This window comes from Amblyomma mixtum, chromosome 9 (genome assembly GCF_055824585.1).
Source record: "Amblyomma mixtum isolate Tamu chromosome 9, ASM5582458v1, whole genome shotgun sequence".
NCBI lineage: Eukaryota > Metazoa > Arthropoda > Arachnida > Ixodida > Ixodidae > Amblyomma > Amblyomma mixtum.
The window spans coordinates 114,083,866-114,103,133 of record NC_143020.1 but is presented as its reverse complement, the minus strand read 5'-3'; the positions used below and the strand labels follow the sequence as shown (position 1 = coordinate 114,103,133).

At 50.1% G+C, this 19,268-nt stretch overlaps 1 protein-coding gene across 1 annotated transcript in view; it reads right to left on the bottom strand.

The window, feature by feature from the left end:
- Positions 1-5,778: 5,778 nt before the first annotated feature.
- Positions 5,779-19,268, bottom strand: part of LOC149330820 (cytochrome P450 3A14-like) — a 36,303-nt gene continuing 22,813 nt past the window's right edge. The window contains exons 9-14 of the mRNA XM_089561496.1: positions 19,160-19,232; positions 16,103-16,211; positions 14,530-14,621; positions 14,282-14,422; positions 9,502-9,667; positions 5,779-6,349 (exon numbers count right to left, since the gene is read on the bottom strand). Coding sequence (XP_089417622.1) covers positions 6,272-6,349; positions 9,502-9,667; positions 14,282-14,422; positions 14,530-14,621; positions 16,103-16,211; positions 19,160-19,232 — 659 coding nt within the window. The 3' untranslated portion in view covers positions 5,779-6,271. The remainder of the gene's footprint in view (positions 6,350-9,501; positions 9,668-14,281; positions 14,423-14,529; positions 14,622-16,102; positions 16,212-19,159; positions 19,233-19,268) is intronic.

Sequence of the window (19,268 nt, the reverse complement as noted above, 5' to 3'; positions counted from 1 at the left end):
CGGTAGACTGGCGCAGACTACAAACCGGTACCTACCCACACCTTCACAAACTACACAAGATTTTCCCTACACAATATGCAGACGAATGTCCGTGGTGTCAGGGTAAACCTACACTAGAACATATCACATGGACCTGCCCTAAGGCAGACTTAGAACCAAGAATAAACCCGAGTGTGATGCAGTGGGAGCACTTGCTGGCCAGCGAGGACGAGGAAGCGCAACGATTCCTTGTGCGCCGAGCCACGATGGCAGCAGTCAAGTGCGGCATCCTGGACCAAGGATCGACCACGGCGCCCAGTGACCCGTAGAGGTCAAGAACACTTTAAATTTATCAGCAATAAAGTTTTTTCCATCCATCCATCCATCCGCGGCCCAGGAAAATTCACCTATAGTATTGGGCACAAATCAAGAACGCAGCGGCGAATGCCCCTCGCCATTGAGTTGTGTCCTCCTATGGGCCCCACGTCATTCCTATTTCTCCCTTGTCTACCCTCCCAGTGGGTTTTTCCATGCGGGATGTACGCGTCCGCTGCGGGGCCTACCGGGGCTCGATCCACACTCCCTCCGACGCTGGGTGGTCGCGGCGAATTAGTTACGCAACGACCAGCTGCTCTTCCTCCTTTCTCTCTTCCTCCTCTCACCTCCTGCAGCCTCCCAACGCCTACCAGACACAGGCGCTTGTCTTCGCTCGCCAAATTGTCTGGTGATTCTGAGGGGTGTTGAAGGAGCATTCATACTTGCAAGGTTCACGCGTAATCGGCATCGGGCGCGTCGCGTGACCTCAAGACCTCACGGATTCACGTCCCTGAGGAACGTGCTGCAGATCTTCTCGTGGGCGCACACGATGATGATGATGATGATATTCGCAGATGATATTCGCATATCGCAGAAGTGGCGCCGTCTAGCGAGTGGTCGTGTCACGAACGCCGTGATGGCTAAGGAGAGAGAGAGAGAGAGAAACAACTTTATTGCCATAGATTGGCGGGATTTAGGGCAGGTGGGCTTGGTGTGCCCCCCAAGTGGGGGCGACTTCCTGGGCCCACGAAATGAGTGCCATTTGGACGCTCTTGTCTGGCCTTCTGAGGAGTTGGTTCCATCCGTCTTCGGAGGGAGCTGGCAGTAAGGTTCGAGGGGGCGGATTTCCCGCGCAACCCCAGAGGATGTGTAAATTAAATGTAAATGTAAATTGGTTTTTGAGGAAAGGAAATGACGCAGTAACTGTCTCACATATCTCGGCGGACACCTGAACCGCGCCGTAAGGGAAGGGAGGAAGGTGGGAGTGAAAGAAGAAAGAGAGAAAGAGGTGCCGTAGTGGAGGTCTCCGGAATAATTTCGACCACCTGGGGATCTTTAACGTGCACTGACATCGCACAGCACACGGGCGCCTCTTGCGTTTCGCCTCCATCGAAACGCGGCCGCCGCGGTCGGGTTCGAACCCGGGTACTCCGGCTCGGTAGACGAGCGCCTTACCACTGAGCCACCGCGGCGGGTCAGAGGATGTGTGCCTGGGTGGCGATTTCTACCTGGCCGGCCACAGATGCGTTTTGCTGAGCAGGGACTGCCGTTGGCAACGCTGTGTAATCGCTGTGTGGCTTAAGTTCCGTAGGCTGTAGGCGAACGCGCTGACAACCGCTGCATTGGCGGCGAAACACCAGTTGAAAAGCTGCGGCACAAGACAGCACGTGTTGAAGGCGACCTGCGTCTTTGGCGTCTGATTATCTCCCTGCCATAGGTTGCAGACTACTCCCCGTGCATTGAATATGCGCGTACAGTACGCACGTTCTTGTGCATCTGCTTCAGCAATTTGTCCACCTTCTTACCAGAGTAGGTTTTATCCGCTCGTCTTTGCATTAAGTCCAGGACTACGAGCGGATGTTTCGGCCACATTTACATAACCCTGAGAACAACTTTTGTGTACTGAAATAGAATGATCACCTGGATGGACAGCGACGCTTTCATGATGAGGACACCACTCTCTACGGAGGCGTGTTTGGTTTGGTTTATGGGGTTTAACGTCCCAAAGCGACTCAGGCTATGAAGGACGCCGTAGTGGAGGGCTCCGGAAATTTCGACCGCCAGGGGTTCTTTAACGTGCACTGACATCGCACAGTACACGGGCCTCTAGAATTTCTCCTCCAAAGAAATTCAAACGCCGCGGCCGGGAGCGAACCCGCGTCTTTCGGGTCAGCAGCCGAGCACCATAGCCACTGAGCCACCGTGGCGCATGTTGGGTCCCACTCTCCTTTTCGGTTAAGTTGGGTGCAATGCGTCGGCGAGCTGTTTTGAACAGAAAACTGCCTCCACCGCCTGAAATTCCGCAAATTTGGTGTCCTCCCAAGACAGGGTGGCACCATAGATTGTTTAAAAAGTGAATCAATGTTAGTTACGCAAAATATATCTTCTTGCGCAGCTAATCTGCCGAGGAACTCTGCGTCTTGCGAACAGTCGTTACATTCTCACGACGGGCGTTGCATACTCCAGTATAATCTGCTGACCCGGATGTTTTGCATTTCATTACTTTTTAAACAAACATGCTTACTTATTTCGAGTTAAATTTTCATATTCGCCAGAGTCTGCCATTCAAACAGCTTCTCGTTCACCGCGAAGTCAAGTGCGAGAAGACACCCATATTAGTTAGGCGCGCTCTCGCTAGTAAGCGAGTATGTGAGCTTTCGTCAAGCATTTTGTTCAGTTTATTATTGCGAAAGCAATAGTACTCCCAAGAACGGCCTTTTGCGCAGCGGCGGACACTTCGCACGTTTGACCTTTAGAATGACCCCTGACGTCATACCATGCCTAGTGACGTCACGGCGTGACGTCATACCAGGAGCGAGAGACGGGCTACCAACTTGGCTCGTCGGGTAACGGCGGCCGTTTGGCACGGCGCGCCGCGCTCCTCCCGCTAGAGGCGCTAGTGACGTTATAGCGTGACGTCACACTAGGAATGAGAGATGTGGTGGTGGTGAAAAACTTTAATCAAGAGAGCTTGAGGGTTAAAAAAAAAAATAAATAACCCTGCTGCATGGTCGGTATCCTTAGTCCGGGACACCGCATGACGAGGCCCCGTCTCGCGCCCGCTTGACCAGAGCCCTTTGGGACTCCAGTGTGGAGCAGTTGAGGAGGGCAGTCTCCCATGCCTCTCGGGTGGGGGTGGGGGAGGGGGGAAGGTGAGGATTCTGAGTACATGCCCACACCATGTGAAAGATATCGCAGATCTCTCCACAGTGCGGGCAGCGCCCATCTGTGTTCGGATCGAAGTGTTTTGCTATTGCAGGACAGAGAAGGGTTCCTGTCTGCAGGCGCCGCAGAGTTCGCTCCTCCGCCTTACTCAGCCCCTTGGCAGGTGCCGGGTAGAGACGGTGGCTGTCGCAATAATAAATTAGGATTTCGCGGAACCGCAGAAGCGGTTTATGAGCTTCTGAGCCATGAGAGCTAGGATGAGGAGCCCGGTGTGTGAGCGCTCGGGCGGCCGCATCAGCGGCCTCATTGCTCGTAGACCCTGGTGCTAGGATGAGGAGCCCGGTGTGTGAGCGCTCGGGCGGCCGCATCAGCGGCCTCATTGCCTCGTAGACCCTGGTGGCCAGGAGCCCAGACCACTTTTGTGCGAGTTGGATCGGCGAGAGCGCGTCTTAGAATTTGCGAGGCCAGAGGTGATATTTCGCCTGCAAGATAATGTTCACAGGCCCGGCGAGAGTCTGTAATAACCGTTTTCGATTTTGGATCGGCGGCAGCGAGAGCTATTGCGACTTCCTCCGCTCGTGTTGAATTTGGGGCCCGAAAAGACAGCCCATCGACATTCATTCCCCGGTGGACTACGGCAGCCGTGAAGAATCCTGCGGGCGACGGCCCTGTGATGTCCACGTAATAGACGCCCTCTTTATACCCATATTGCCTCTCAAGCGTGCGAACCCGCGCTTGTCGTCTGCCTTCATGTGAAGCCATGTCCATGTTACGCGGGAGCGGAGCGACCAAGAGCATGTGGCGCCACAGCACCGGATGTATTGGAACCCTGACCTCTCGGACAGCTTGGTGAACTGAAGGGCCCAACTGCGACAGACAACTTACATTCAAACACTCCTCTTCGGTATGAGGAACTCCTGCTGCAGAGTCACAGTGGTTCGCGGGAGTAAGATGAGCGACATGAGCCCCCCCCCCCCCTTTCCGCCTCCCCCCCCCCCCCCCCAGAGAAGCAACCAGCCACTCAGGTCTAGAGATGTAAAATTTCATGAAATTTTGAATGGCATGAAAAAAACCGTTTTTTTCAGGGTTTTTTTCATGAAAAATTGGAAATTTTGCAAAACATGACAAAAACAAATTTAGTTGCAACAGCACGACGATCAATAATAATGCTCTGAAGTTCAGTCGAATATGTAGTTATAGATGTCATATTGTGAAACAAACTTCTTTTTCTATTGCACAGAGAAGATAAATAATGATTTGCACTCCAGGCGAATATGGAAATATAAATATCATATTTGTGGAACGAACTTCTTGTTCTGTTGCACCGAGAAAGAGAACATGGAAACTGATCTATAAGTCACTCCACATCGGACTCAGAGTCACTGTCGCTGGATGCAGCACTACGCGCAGCAGCATGGATTGAAGCTGTGTCCACAGCTAGGTTCGACTGCACATACACAAGCTTTCGAACGCGTTCCCCTGAAAGCCTGTTGCGAATCCTTGTATGGACGTTTACGAAACGGGACTAGTTTAGTTCGCAGCTGGCGGATGATGGAGGTATCTGCAGCAGCCGGCAAGCCAGACGAGTTAGCGGCTGGTTGGTGCAAAGGTCTTGCCACAAGGTAGATGGGGCCACGTGCTTCGCTGAAGACCCCTGTCCTCGACCAAATTCATGGGGATGTCCTGTACTCTGCTACGTTGGAAATCAAGAAGCTAGGCTTGTATTTGGCTAAAACCGCTTACGTGCACAGCAGCCTATGTTATTTATGCCGTGTGTGTAGCGCTGTAGAATTTGCAGCCATTTTATTCAAACTATTAGTGTGTTCTAAGTCAAGCCTGGAGCTTATATGTGACCTGGCCTTCAACCCGCGTACTCGCAGCACGAACGTTTTAAAAGCACTACCTGGCACCGGCGATGACGACTGCTCTCCAATCTTTTAACGATGCATGCTGTAATGGTTTTCAAATAAAAAACAAAAACCTAAACTGAAAGCAGGCAGCCATAAAACCTTCAAATTGCATTTTGAAATTGAAAATTGAAATTTTCGATGTATTTTTCCATTTTCCCTCGTCTGAAAAAAACGAAAAAAACCGGTTTTTTTCCAAAATTGCAGTGTTTTTTTCAGGCCTTCACATCTCTACTCAGGTCACGTTACCTTGTGGCGTCTTCACAACCTGCCCACCTGAATTTAGAGCTATCAGCAGTTCCAATTACTATAAGTATTACATATCTGCACGTAACTTGTTATTGCGATACTAAATATGAGGGCGTTTTGAAACCTGCTTTGTTAGGGGAAGCATTAAATGTTTGGCAAAGGCTACCCGGCAATGTGACCTGGTGATGAAGCGTACCCACACAACGGGAATGTACTGCAGAGTACGAGTGAGTGCAATTAAGTTTTGGAAATATCCTACTTCAATATATATTTTTTTCGGAAAAATCAGCGAAATGAATCCGTGAAAAGCAGTTCAATTTCGCTTCCTCATTTGTCGACTTCGTTCTGCGCTCTTTGATGTCCAGTACGTTGTAGCAACAAGCCCAAATCCAGTTTGCTGTTTTTGCTTAAATTCTAGGCCCTATATACCATAACAGTTAAGCCCTATATACCATAACATGCCATACCGTACCGTACCTGTACTGTACTGTACTGCACCGTACCGTACCATACTGTACTGCACCGTATCGTACTGTAGCGTACCATACTGTACCATACTCTACTGCGCCGTATCGTACTGTAGCGCACCGTACCGTACTGTACCATACCGTACCGCACTGTACTGTACCGTACTGTAGCATACCGTACCATACTGTACCGAACTGTACCATACGATACCAAAGCCAAACCAAGTAAAATCACCTAAAGCCAAACCAAAAACGTCACCCGAAAGTATTAAAATCCTGAACTGATAAGTGGCGATTCCTGAAAACTGAGATTCATGTAGGTGCGATTTTACAGTACTCTTAGAACATGCGATCGCCTTTGTGCGAATCACGGATGCACAGCAAGCGCAAGTTTCGTTTTCCTCTAGTATAGCGACACAGTTGCTGGGCGTTGGGCCGGTGGCTCCCTCTTCCGGCCTCAGTATGAGTTCAGAGTTGGCGAAAGACAATCCACGGGCCGTCGCTGGGCCTCGATGACACAGTGAGAGCGTTAATCCCGAGGTAATCCTGAAAAGCAGCGTAAAGGAGTATAAAAAAAATTGGAAATCTCAGTCGCTTGTGAACCATCCATATGAAAACACCTTCGCCTAAGCATACAGCATTAAATGTACACTAAACAGGAATACTGAGTAAGGCTATGGTCGGGTACAACTCAAGAACGCAGCGGCTTTTCCCCGTCAAAGGACCCCCGTCCAGCCAATGGCGTCGGTCGAATGTCATGACCCTGATAGCGTCACAATGCAGGGAGCGGCACCACAATGGAGAGAGGGGTCTATCCCCGATCATAGAGGGAAGGGATTATCCCCTTTCGCCTACCACTCTCCTTTTTCACACTAGCACGGTCATGAGAATCGCCCGACGCCATTGGCTGGAAGGGGATCCTTTGAAGGGGAAAAAACCCCTACGTTCTTAAGTTTTATCCCACTCGATACCTTAGCGTGACGTGTTATCAGATATGTCATTTTTATTGAAAACAAACATTTTATAAGCCAGAAAGTTCCGTAAAAGCGAAGTACGCGTGGCACTATAAAATACGTCACAAATATGGCGTAATAGTGCTAATTTTTCCCGGGCGGTTTGAATGCGGAAGGGTTTCAGAACTTTCATTCAGATTTTCTCAGCAACGCAGCCACCCTTCTGCGCGCGCAAAAAAAAAATTATTGATGGTTGATTAACGTAGTTATGCTAGATGCGAATTAGGCGCGCTAGCAGTTCGGTTTTCCCTTCGGTTCTGGTGTTCAGGTCCAGCATTCACGAACGGCAGTTTTCCGGACAGCGATAATGGGTTAATGTCCATATATGCGGAATTGGTCATTCTCTCCATCCATAGATTTCAATGAGAGTCATTCTACCACTCCTGGCGCAGTGGTGCAGAGGTGGAGCGATGTGCCACTGCCCTTTATGGCAGACGCTGCCATCGGTGGAACTTGGGTCGGGTTGCAATCCAGGTTCCTGTCACCTGACTCGGTGGGCAAGTGAGGAGCCTTCCACAAAACTGACTTTAGACAGACAGACAGGCATGTAGGCACAGGCAGGCAGGCGCAGGCAGGAAGGCACATGCACGCAGGCACAGACAGGCAGGCACAGGCAGGAAGGAACAGGCAGGCAGGCACAGGTAGACACAGGCAGGAAGGCACAGGCAGGCCGGTATAGGTAGGCGCAGGCAGGCAGGAACAGGCAGGTAGGCACAGGCAGGCAGGAACAGGTAGGCAGGCAGGCAGGCAGGTACAGGCACGGGTAGGCACAGGCAGGCAGGTACAGAATGGTAGGCACAGGTAGGCACAGGCAGGCAGGAATAGGTAGGCACAGGCAGGCAGGCACAGGCAGGTAGGCACAGGCAGGCAGGTACAGGCACGGGTAGGCACAGGCAGGCAGGTACAGAAGGGTCGGCACAGGTAGGCAGGCAGGCAGGCAGGTACAGGCACGGGTAGGCACAGGCAGGCATGTACAGAAGGGTAGGCACAGGCAGGCAGGAATAGGTAGGCACAGGCAGGAAGGAACAGGCAGGCAGGCACAGGTAGACACAGGCAGGAAGGCACAGGCAGGCCGGTACAGGTAGGCGCAGGCAGGCAGGAACAGGCAGGTAGGCACAGGCAGGCAGGAACAGGTAGGCAGGCACAGGTAGGCAGGCAGGCATGCAGGTACAGGCACGGGTAGGCACAGGCAGGCAGGTACAGAAGGGTAGGCACAGGTAGGCACAGGCAGGCAGGAATAGGTAGGCACAGGCAGGCACAGGCAGGCAGGTACAGGCAGGTAGGCAGGTACAGGCACGGGTAGGCACAGGCAGGCAGGTACAGAAGGGTAGGCACAGGTAGGCAGGAACAGGTAGGCACAGGCAGGCAGGAACAGGTAGGCACATACAGGAAGGCACAGGCAGGCAGGTACAGGCAGGTAGGCACAGGCAGGCAGGAAGAGGTAGGCACAGACAGGAAGGCACAGGCAGGCAGGCACGGGTAGACACAGGCAGGCAAGCACAGGTAGACACAGGCAGGAAGGAACAGGCAGGCAGGCACAGGTAGACACAGGCAGGAAGGCACAGGCAGGCCGGTATAGGTAGGCGCAGGCAGGAACAGGCAGGCACAGGTAGGCAGGCAGGCAGGTACAGGGACGGGTAGGCACAGGCAGGCAGGCAGGTACAGAAAGGTAGGAATAGGTAGGCACAAGCAGGCAGGAATAGGTAGGCACAGGCAGGCAGGAACAGGTAGGCACAGACAGGAAGGCACAGGCAGGCAGGTACAGGCAGGTAGGCACAGGCAGGCAGGAAAACGTAGGCACATGCAGGCAGGAACAGGTAGGCACAGGCAGGCAGGAAAACGTAGGCACAGGCAAGCAGGAATAGGTAGGCACAGGCAGGCAGGAACAGGTAGACACAGACAGGAAGGCACAGGCAGGTAGGCACAGGCAGGTAGGCACAGGCAGGCAGGAACAGGCAGACAGGAATAGGTAGGCACAGGCAGGCAGGAACAGGCAGACAGGAATAGGTAGGCACAAGCAGCAGGAACAGGCAGGAACAGACATGAAGGCACAGCAGGCAGGTACAGGCAGGTAGGCACAGACAGGCAGGAACAGGTGGGCACAGGCAGGCAGTAACAGGTGGGCGCAGGCAGGAAGGAATAGGTAGGCACAGGCATGCAGGAACAGGTAGGCACAGGCAGACAGGAATGGGTAGGCACAGGCAGGCAGGCACAGGCAGGCAGGCAGGCAGGCACAGGTAGGCAAGTACAGACAGACAGGCAGGCAACAGTCAGGCAGGCAAGGAGGAAGGCAAAGAGGCAGACAGACAACGGCTGAATGCGTGGAATGGCCACTATCAATGTTAATATGGTTGATATATTTTTGCAGTCCTTTAAAATTCGTTTCCAATCTCCACAGCTTATATTGGTTCTTTTTGATAAATTAAGTGTCATCTATAAGGTGGACTAAAATAATCGCACATGACAGTGCATTTAATTACTTATGGTTATTATCGACGACGAGAGAGACTGCGAATTATGTGCTTGAAGTTCTTTTACCTCCCGTACTGGGCAAAGTGAGGCGAATATTGTCCGAAAATGAAGGACAGCATAAAGCCTTACTTTTCAAAAACATACCGAACTTTTCCGCCATAATGATAGCAAGCAAAAAGGGGCTGTTACCGGGCTTATATTACCATCACGTACCTCTCCCTGCGAAGGTCCCACTTCGAGGCGAAACCTCTGGACCAGCCGGGCTATGGTGGAGTTCAGCCCCATCTGAGCCATGCGCATTCCGACGCAGTTGCGCGGTCCAATGCCGAAGGGTTGGTGCGCCATATTGGGGAAGGTGCCTTCGTTCTCGGGGGAGAACCTGTCGTGGACAGAAAAATCGAGATCTCATCGTGCGCTCCTGTATAGGTCAGTTTATCGTCATCGCCACCACCACCACCCCCATCATCGTCATCACCATCACCGTGTTAAAGTCCATTGCAGGAAAAAAATTCTCAGGGACACCCAATTCTATTCTGCTCTTTACCGAGAGTGATGCCACTTGCGGTTAGGTGCCGTCGCATCCATACCGACCCTTATAAAAATGATCTATAGACAGTCTATAGAATTCTTATAGACTATATTGCCTTTCCATGGATATTTCTTTTTGTCTACTAATAGCCTATAGAGTGTCTACACACAAATATCTACAAAAAGTGTATGGCCATAAATCTATAGAATTTCTATAGACTGTCTATAGCATTTGTATTGCCTATAGACTGGTCTCTTTAAGGTTTCTATGTGCTGGCAATGCGATAGCAATAGCAGCTGTAGATGCCTTCCTGCTAATCAGCCAATGGGAATGCTCCGGTATGGCGATATAACTGCCTTCCAGATAATCAGCGAATTTAGCTTGCGACGACAGATTTTCTTCCCGATGAGGCTTCTAATTAGAAAAAAAATCTGCCTCTCCCGTAACCGAGGGTAGAGCAACCATGAAATGTTTACGGGCATAACACATTTTTTGTAGATGGTAGTAGTCAAAATCTTGAAATGGGCCTAGTGTTCAACACACCACACCACACATACTGTGCACTGGTCCATGTGGACGCAATCGTTTCCTCTGAGTGTCTGGGGAATCTCTTCCGCCCTGCCTCGTCAGCTGTATCCAGTTTGTCAGGCTCCATCACCCGGCTTAAGCAGCTGTGACGGTGGCGGCATTGAAATGCAGGACGACGCAGAAGCGTACGCGGGCACGACGAGACGCAGGCCTGACAAGAATGTATATGCAGCGCGTCCGAATACTCCGCGAGCGTGTATACGTCTGCCTGCCAAAGGGGGAAACGTCATAAGCTGAAGGCCCAGCGGCCGGTCTTTTACATGCGTGAGTGTGGGACCGCGGCGTCATCCTTGGGGACGGCGCGGAAGCAGTTTTTCCGCCCAAAGCCTTTCTCGCCCTGAGCTCCCCTCTTGATCTAAACGACCCTCCCTCAAAGTCCCTAACAAATCACGTATGAGTCTCGTTAAATCTCGTACGGTGCCCGGATGCTCTCGTTTCAGTGCCCGGACGAGTGGAATTCAGTGCCCGGATGTTGGCTCTCGGTCTCGGCGTGACGTCACCACACTGCCGACAACGGGAGCTAAAAGCATTTTTAATAGTTCGTCCAGAGGTCAGCAGTTACTCCCGTACTGCGCCAGCCGCTAGCACTGTGTATTGGAGAACTCGTCATAACCTGATCGCTCTACCCAAGCCTCTGCCGACCACCAGTACATTTTAACACCTTCAGCACCAACTTTCACTGCAGACCAACAACCTTCTACAGCTCATCGGAAGTACTGGCAAAAGCAGTTAGTTTCCTTCTCAAATTTCTGTTGGAACAAGTTGGCTTCCCTCTTGATCTCGTAGAGGGAAATTTAGTTAATGATGATGATTGAAGGATTCTTGACGTCTTGCAGATTCGTTTTGCTCAATCACATTGCAAGAGGACACTTTAGGAGAGGTTAACTTTTTATAACAATTAAAAGCACAAAGGAAGATACAAGCAAGGAGAGAACATATTTACACTTGACTGGCTCGCAGTTCTAGGTGACGAAACCAGCCTCGCCGTACACACGTGCACACAGGATGCCGCCTAACGACTCCGTCCATGAGGGGAGTTTGACGTCTCCTGTAATCCCCCGCCATTCGGCGCCTCCGTTCTCCCGCTGGGTTCACTGACCCCTTTCTGTGCGGTTGTGCGGAGGGCCCAAGAAAAGCCCATAATGGGCATTCCACTACGCGACCGGATGCGGTAAACAAACTACAGCACCGCGAACTTCACTCCTCCCAACCAAGAATGTCACACGGACACTTGTTGTCAGTGGGACATTAAAGTTCAGCCACGGTGTCCAACAACAAAAGTACATACACACGCACACACGCGTACGTCGGCTGTCCGGTCAGTCCACCAACACGCACACATGCGCCGGCTGTCCGGTCAGTACACCAGCACGCACACATGCGCGCACACAGCGGATATTTCAACCCGCACACACAAGGCCGGAAACCAATCTGCACATTCCAGAATTCACCATGTCAGATCGGTGCCCCAAACTGGCAGAAATAAATTCTAGCCTCCTACATCTCGAAACAACACTTGTTTCTTTTGAGCCTTGCCCAGAAGACTGGACCCAACTTCCGAATTATCCGGGAAAACACCGGTTCTAAAGGCTGCCGCCACCGTCGGAGCAATAGAGCTCACCTGCTCCCCGCGGGCTACGAAGATTGCTGCTGCCCTCGCGTCTGCATTCTCCACTTCTTTCAATTTTACAGTTCGCTCAGGCCTCTCATCGGCTACTTCGCATGCAGTTTTGCAACGAGATTCAAGTAGCCCCAGCTCTTCGTACAACTGCCCACCGACGTTCACTTCAAAGAAAATCATGCCTTCGAGCCTTCTTTTCTCATAATTGACTCCACCAACTTGCTTGCGCACTTCTGGCAATGCAACACACTGTCTCTCCTCCATACTGATAGCCACGGGGACAGATGCATTATCCCAATCCTGCAGTTCCTTATCAGCTTCGAAAACCATTGCAGTGATCAAACGCGCATTCCTTCCTTCCTCGGCATCAAATGCAGCCTCATCGCTCGTTGTTAGCTCACAATCTGCTGCAAAAACTTTTGCAGCTACCGGATTGGCCTCAAGCTCTACCGGCGTCTTAGGTTTTTCTCGAATTTTGAAATGTTCTTCAAAATCAGCTCGCTCTGTTTTTTCATGCAGCCGCTCTTTTTCTGGCTGCTCTAGCAGCGAGTGCGTCTCAGGTGTTACCAGCTTCTCTACACCATCAGCTACATCTACTGTCACTGCGCAGGGTGTCAGCTCCGGCTGGCTAACCGATTCATCTTTGGCAGCCAGCTTACCTTCGCCTGCAAAGAGTGTTGCCTCTATTCGCGCCTGCTCTACCTCTTCGTCGAGCATTACAGCTGCCCCAGAGTTTGCGTCAACCTGTTCTGGCCCAGTGCTGAACTCCTGTTCACAAACAATGCACTCATGTGCCTCCTGGGTCTGCTTTATCTCAGTTTGCTCTGACAGGCAGCGCTTCAAAGGCGCGACTAACGCCCCTATGCCCTCAGCCATCTCTCCTGGCACGGCACACACGGTTGGGCCCTGCTGCCTAACCGCTGCAGCTTTCACACCTATAGCCACTGGCACACAGGTCATTCTCAATACGGGAACATGCTGTTCTCGCTTCGATTTCGGACAGTCAATCATTAGATGCCCAAATTCCATGCAGTGGAAACATTGAACTGCAGCGAATAACATCTCGCTACCAGCTTTCGTTCCCTGTCCTACTTTCAACTGCATCTGTGCGAGCTTTATCTTTTCTCGCTCAATTATGAGTTTCAAATTCTCAATTTCAAGCAGCTTTTCTGCCTCCTCAATCTCCAAACATCGCATCTTGCCCTCCCAATTATACCGTACGGCAGCCATCTCCCTTTTCCGTGCTATCATCTATAGCACGAAAACACTACACCGACATGGTGAATTCGGAGGAAGCAGAAAGGTCGCCTACCTCGCAGGTTGCTTTCCTCTGCCACGGTAATCTCGTCGCCCTGAGTGACGACAGCGGGCTCCTTGATGCGGATGAGTTGAGTTGAGCCCCGGCTCTCACAGCAGCTCGCTGACTTGTCCTGCCTCGTTTGACTTGCTGGTCTCCTGGTTCTTCTCTTGAACCTCAACGGGGACGCCTGGTTCCTTACGCAGCTCACGGACTAGGCACCTCCACGACACGTCGGTCGCCTGGCTCCTTCAGCTCCTCGCCGACTTGAGCCTCCTACGTCCCGTTGACAATGACCAGCAGTCTCATGAAGCTTTCAACGTCGCTCTATGACGCTGACGTTCCTCCTTTAGGACGTTCCGCTCTGCAGCTTGTCCACCGACTTGATCCTCCGCCCCTCCGTCAGATACCTCGAGCAGGAAGACGCAGCAAATCCTGTCGCGACTGCGCCAGTTGGCTTCCCTCTTGATCTCGTAGAGGGAAATTTAGTTAATGATGATGATTGAAGGATTCTTGACGTCTTGCAGATTCGTTTTGCTCAATCACATTGCAAGAGGACACTTTAGGAGAGGTTAACTTTTTATAACAATTAAAAGCACAAAGGAAGATACAAGCAAGGAGAGAACATATTTACACTTGACTGGCTCGCAGTTCTAGGTGACGAAACCAGCCTCGCCGTACACACGTGCACACAGGATGCCGCCTAACGACTCCGTCCATGAGGGGAGTTTGACGTCTCCTGTAATCCCCCGCCATTCGGCGCCTCCGTTCTCCCGCTGGGTTCACTGACCCCTTTCTGTGCGGTTGTGCGGAGGGCCCAAGAAAAGCCCATAATGGGCATTCCACTACGCGACCGGATGCGGTAAACAAACTACAGCACCGCGAACTTCACTGAACATCAACTAGGAAGCGGCACGTCTCACGAAGAGCGCGGCGTGATTGGCCGTGAATGGCGCACCTCTCCGGGTTGAAGGTCAGCGGGTCTGGCCAGTAGCGTCCGTCCCTGTGGATATGAACTGTCGGAGACATGATGCACGTCCCTGCCTTGTACTGCACGCCCTTGTACTCGAAGTCATTGACAGCCTTTCTCGTGACGAACCTATTCAGAAGCAATGCAAAAGTTGATAAGCGAAAGGGTGGAGGAGACCCAACCGCGTTCTTGGTGAAACGTGCACTGAATCTGTCCGCTATAGAGGCGGTACTCACATAGGCACAGGCGGGTACATGCGGAGAGTCTCGTTGACGACTTGGCCTAGGTACGGCAACTTCCTTGTCACCAATTCGTAATCCATATTTGCCTGCACGAAAAAAATCACAAGTACATAAAATACAATATGTGTTGGCAATGCAATTGCACAGGAAATTGTTGATGCCGTTACTGAAAGTGACGGCACTTCCTTCCTGTCAATTGGATTTATCCGTTCTAGTGACGTCACTTCTCACCTTCCAATAGCAATTATCCGTTCTAGAGACGTTTTCCCCCCCTGCCGATAAGAATTAACTGTTCTAGTGAAGTAACTTCTCCCCTGCCAATAGGAATTATCCGTTCTAGTTATGTCACTTCCCTTGCCAATAGGAATTATCCGTTCTGGTTACGTCACCTCCCTCCTGCCAATAGTAATTATCTATTCTAGTGACGTAACTTCCCTCCTGCCAATAGGAATTATCCGATCTAGTGACGTCACTTCCCTCCGGCCAATAGGAATTATCCGTTCTAGTTAAGTCACTTCCCTACGGCCAATAGGAATTATCCATTCTAGTTAAGTCACTTCCCTCCGGCCAATAGGAATTATCCGTTCTAGTGACGTCACTTCCTTCTGGCCAATAGGAATTATCCGTTATAGTGACGTCACTTCCTTCTGGTCAATAGGAATTATCCGTTCTAGTGACGTCACTTCCCTCCGGCCAATAGGAATTATCCGTTCTAGTGACGTCACTTCCCTCCTGCCAATAGGAATTATCCTTTCTAGTGACGTCACTTCCCTCGGGAAATAGGAATTATCCATTCTAGTTAAGTCACTTCCCTCCGGCCAATAGGAATTATCCGTTCTAGTGACGTCACTTCCTTCCGGCCAATAGGAATTATCCGTTCTAGTGACGTCACTTCCTTCCGGCCAATAGGAATTATCCGTTCTAGTGACGTCACTTCCCTCCGGCCAATAGGAATTATCCGTTCTAGTGATGTCACTTCCCTCCGGCCAATAGGAATTATCCGTTCTAGTGACGTCACTTCCCTCCTGCCAATAGGAATTATCCTTTCTAGTGACGTCACTTCCCTCGGGAAATACGCAGTGTGGTTTTGAGTAGGTTTAATTTCGACGTTCTTGAAAACCATTTCAAAGCTTGATATTTTCTTCTGTTCCTCAAAATGACTGGCCGCGTATTGTGTACCGAACTTTTTCTTTAGCGGAGATTTCTCTAAGAAATCCTGAAGTTTATTCAAGTGGTATTTCACACTAGAAACGGCCACAGCAGCAATCAAGGTTCGCCTGGAATGCAGGAAAATTAGGAAAGTACCAGAAAGCTGAAGGCAAGCTGATAGAGGAAACAATGGTTAGATCAGCACCCTCATTCATTGTGCCTGTTGTAATCTAGTAATTCCTCTAACTATGAATAATGGAGCCCTCATGAGCGCGCTTTCGTGTCAGTTATGCTGCGACTCAGTGGCACCTCAGAATATAAGAGCAAACAATGGCAACGTCTTAGCCAGCGTGTTTGTGTGATTAGCGATAATGTACGCGCCAAAATGGTGTAACTCGGAAAATATGACGCTACTTACAGCGCTGGAAACAGCATCGTTGACTTCTTGTCGAACTCTGTCTTGAACTTCGGGGTGCTTAGCCAGGAGGTAGGTGATGTAACTTAGTGCCAAAGATGTGGTCTCGTATCTGAGAATGAGCGCCCACATTTAGGGAAAATTGATTCAGCACTTTACCGCCTGCTACAGCTCATTATTTTGCGGCCTGTTTAAATGCAGCATATTGATCTCAAAGCTGGAAAGTTCGTTCAATAACTGTTGCAGCAGATTTATTGTCAGGAGTATGATCCCTTAAAGGGATACTGGCGACAGTCCCTCTGGGCTGAGAGGGTAACTGAAATAAAAAAATAAATAAATAAACAGTAGTTGTCCTTTGCCGATAGGTACCACGTTGTTTCACTCAAAACCGAAAGGGATATTTTATAAGCTCGAAAAGAAAAAAAAAAACGAAAGACAAGCGCCGCCATCACCGGCTGATTTTGGAAGTAAAACGCATGCGTCCTTAAATTCAACTCGGATCCCGGAGGCTACGTTATACTACCGTTCCATGGAGGAAGGAAACCTAAGGAGAGGCCCTTCGTATTCCCAATGTGGCGGAAGTGACGTCAAAATTTAGGCTTAAAAAGTCGGGCCACTAGCAACGTTGTCGTTGTTGCCAAGAAAACTCGGGCCACTAGCAACGGCGTACGGCGTCGTTAGCGTCGTTGTTGCTAGGGGCCCGAGTGTTTCTCGGTGGCGGTGGACGGGCTTTCGGCACGGTGTGTTCGGCCTTGCTTGTTAAAGTCTACATGCCTGGCGTCGTGACGTTACGCACGCATCTAAGATTGCTTTTAAATGCAGCAAATAACCGCTCATTTGATATTTTGTTCGTCAAACTCCGTGTCGTTACGTGGAGCGATCGATGCATTGAAATGAATCTCGCGAAAAGGTGGCACTCCGGAACCGCGCTTCGACACGCGAAGAAGCGTTGATTGTTTTGATCAGCGAACTTTCGCACCTCACCAAACAGCACAGAAACATGAAGGCGCTCTCGGCGATGCTGAGCTGCGTTTCGAAGGCCACACGGCGGGTGTACGGTAGCCCGAGGAGGATGGTGAGCTGAGCGCAATGTCGTCTTTCTTCGCCTGGCGTCGGAAAAGGTTCACCGCACCTGTGCGCCGGTCTGTGTCTAGGTGCGTGTTTACGGGGAGGGAGGTGTACGAGTGTAGCGGCGAGCGGCGCGGTTTTTTTGATACCCTTCTTTTACGAAGCGCTTGCGAGCCGCGCGCGATCCCCGCCCCGTAGCTCGGTGGAGAAAGAAGATAGTGAGGAGAGCCGAGCCAACTTCCGGTTGCGGGGCGGCTTCACAAAAAGTGACGTCAGGGCCTCTCCTTAGTTCTTTCCTTCCTCCATGCTACCGTTCACTTGAAAACTGTAGAAATCCGTCATTTTTGCTAAAGACACCACGAACTTGTATTGATTGGCATGTAAATTTTTTAATCAAATTTTCTAACGGTACTGTTTCCTTTGGCCTTGATTAGACGAGAGAGCTCTACCTTTCAGTGCTGCAAGCAAGTTCTGAGACGAAGTACAGTTATGAGTCATTATCGGTATAAAGTAATGAATTTCGGCTTGTGAAAAAATGCATGCTCTATTTTTTGAAGCCGGGCTGTTTCATTTGAAAAGTGCATGAATAAAATTATGCTTATAAAATGTAGAAAGAGGCGAGTGGAGAATCCTGTGTTGTGTATATACAATGGGTGAATTTTTGTTTGGGTCAGATTTTTTATTTTTAAAACTGTGGGATACTTCGATGCGTTATGAGGAAGTCGATTGTACGCTAAGGCGGCGTTATCTATTTGATGGAGTTCAGTAATTAGACGATTGATTGACAAAGCTAAGTAATGTTCGTTATCTTTATTTTAAGAGGCACAATTGTATTGCGGAACTGAAGGCCGTCAACATCGAAAGTAAGATCAGCTTTTAAATGTTTGAACTCGGCAATATGATTCTAAATATCAAGCGTGAAATCGCGCTTTTCTAAGCTGTAGTTGAGTTGACTTTCTCGAGCTGCAGGTCTCACTCTAATTTCTGATGAAGCAAATACAGACTCAGTTTGCGTATTTTATGACGTAGAAACAGTTGTCATTTTGGCGACCATACTGCGGGCAGCGACCTATATCTGATGAACGTGCAACGCGGAAAAGCCAACTCAACGGCCCTTGAAACGCGTATTTTTGAGGTTCGAACCACATTGCCGATTAAGAACATTTGAAAACTGGCTCACCTTCGATGTTGGCAGCCTTGAATTTTTCAGTATAATCTTGTCCTTTAAGATCAAATTTGTAATCTTTATAAAATAATTTTCGTTCGCTAATCGTCGAATTATTGAGCTCTATCACGTGCACAATGTCCGCCTTCTTGTACGATCCACCTTGCACAAACCACAGCGACGTTTCTGTAGATATATTTAAAAGTCTCTAAACGCAAAAAAAAAAAAAGCACCCGGTGTGCAGCGAACTGAACAAAACATAGAAAAGCGGTAGTTTGGCAGGAGTCGGGATCGGAAGGCATTTTCTGCGTTCAAGCAAAGTTATATTTTCGGCGCCGTGATTTTCGGGAATGCGTGTTTCCTTCTCGACATTGAAAGCTCTGATCCTGATACATGGTTTGTGAAAAGAACGCAGAAAAGGGTTGACATTGACCCTTAACCACCAATCCCGAACTGCACTCGACATGAGAGATTGCACCTTCGCCGCCAATCAGCCCGATGTGCGATGTTGCACTGCTCCCGCCATAGAGCTGATATACCGTCAAACACCAGTTACGATCGGCATTGAAGGCGCAAAATGAGTTTAATGGACAACTTTCGCCCTCTTGTGTGAAAAATTGCATTAATTGCAATTTTTGCTTGCAGTATTTTGCACTAGAGGGCAGTAGTTGTCCACAAAACTCGTTTTGCGTCTTCAGCGCGTGTTTAAACCCGACAAAAATTAGCCAACAATAAGCGGTCTTGCTACGTTTTTAGCAATTTAATTTTGCGGTTAAAGGGTTAAATCTGTTCTAGTGGCAATCCATTTGAGCACTGTTGTTCCTTACCCTGCGACGAAAAGGGCGGTAGCGCTGTTAACAACTTCATCCGTATTCAGCGCGCGGCTTTTCAAAGCGATTCCTGTAAAGCCCAAAGACACCGAATGAGATTTGGCTG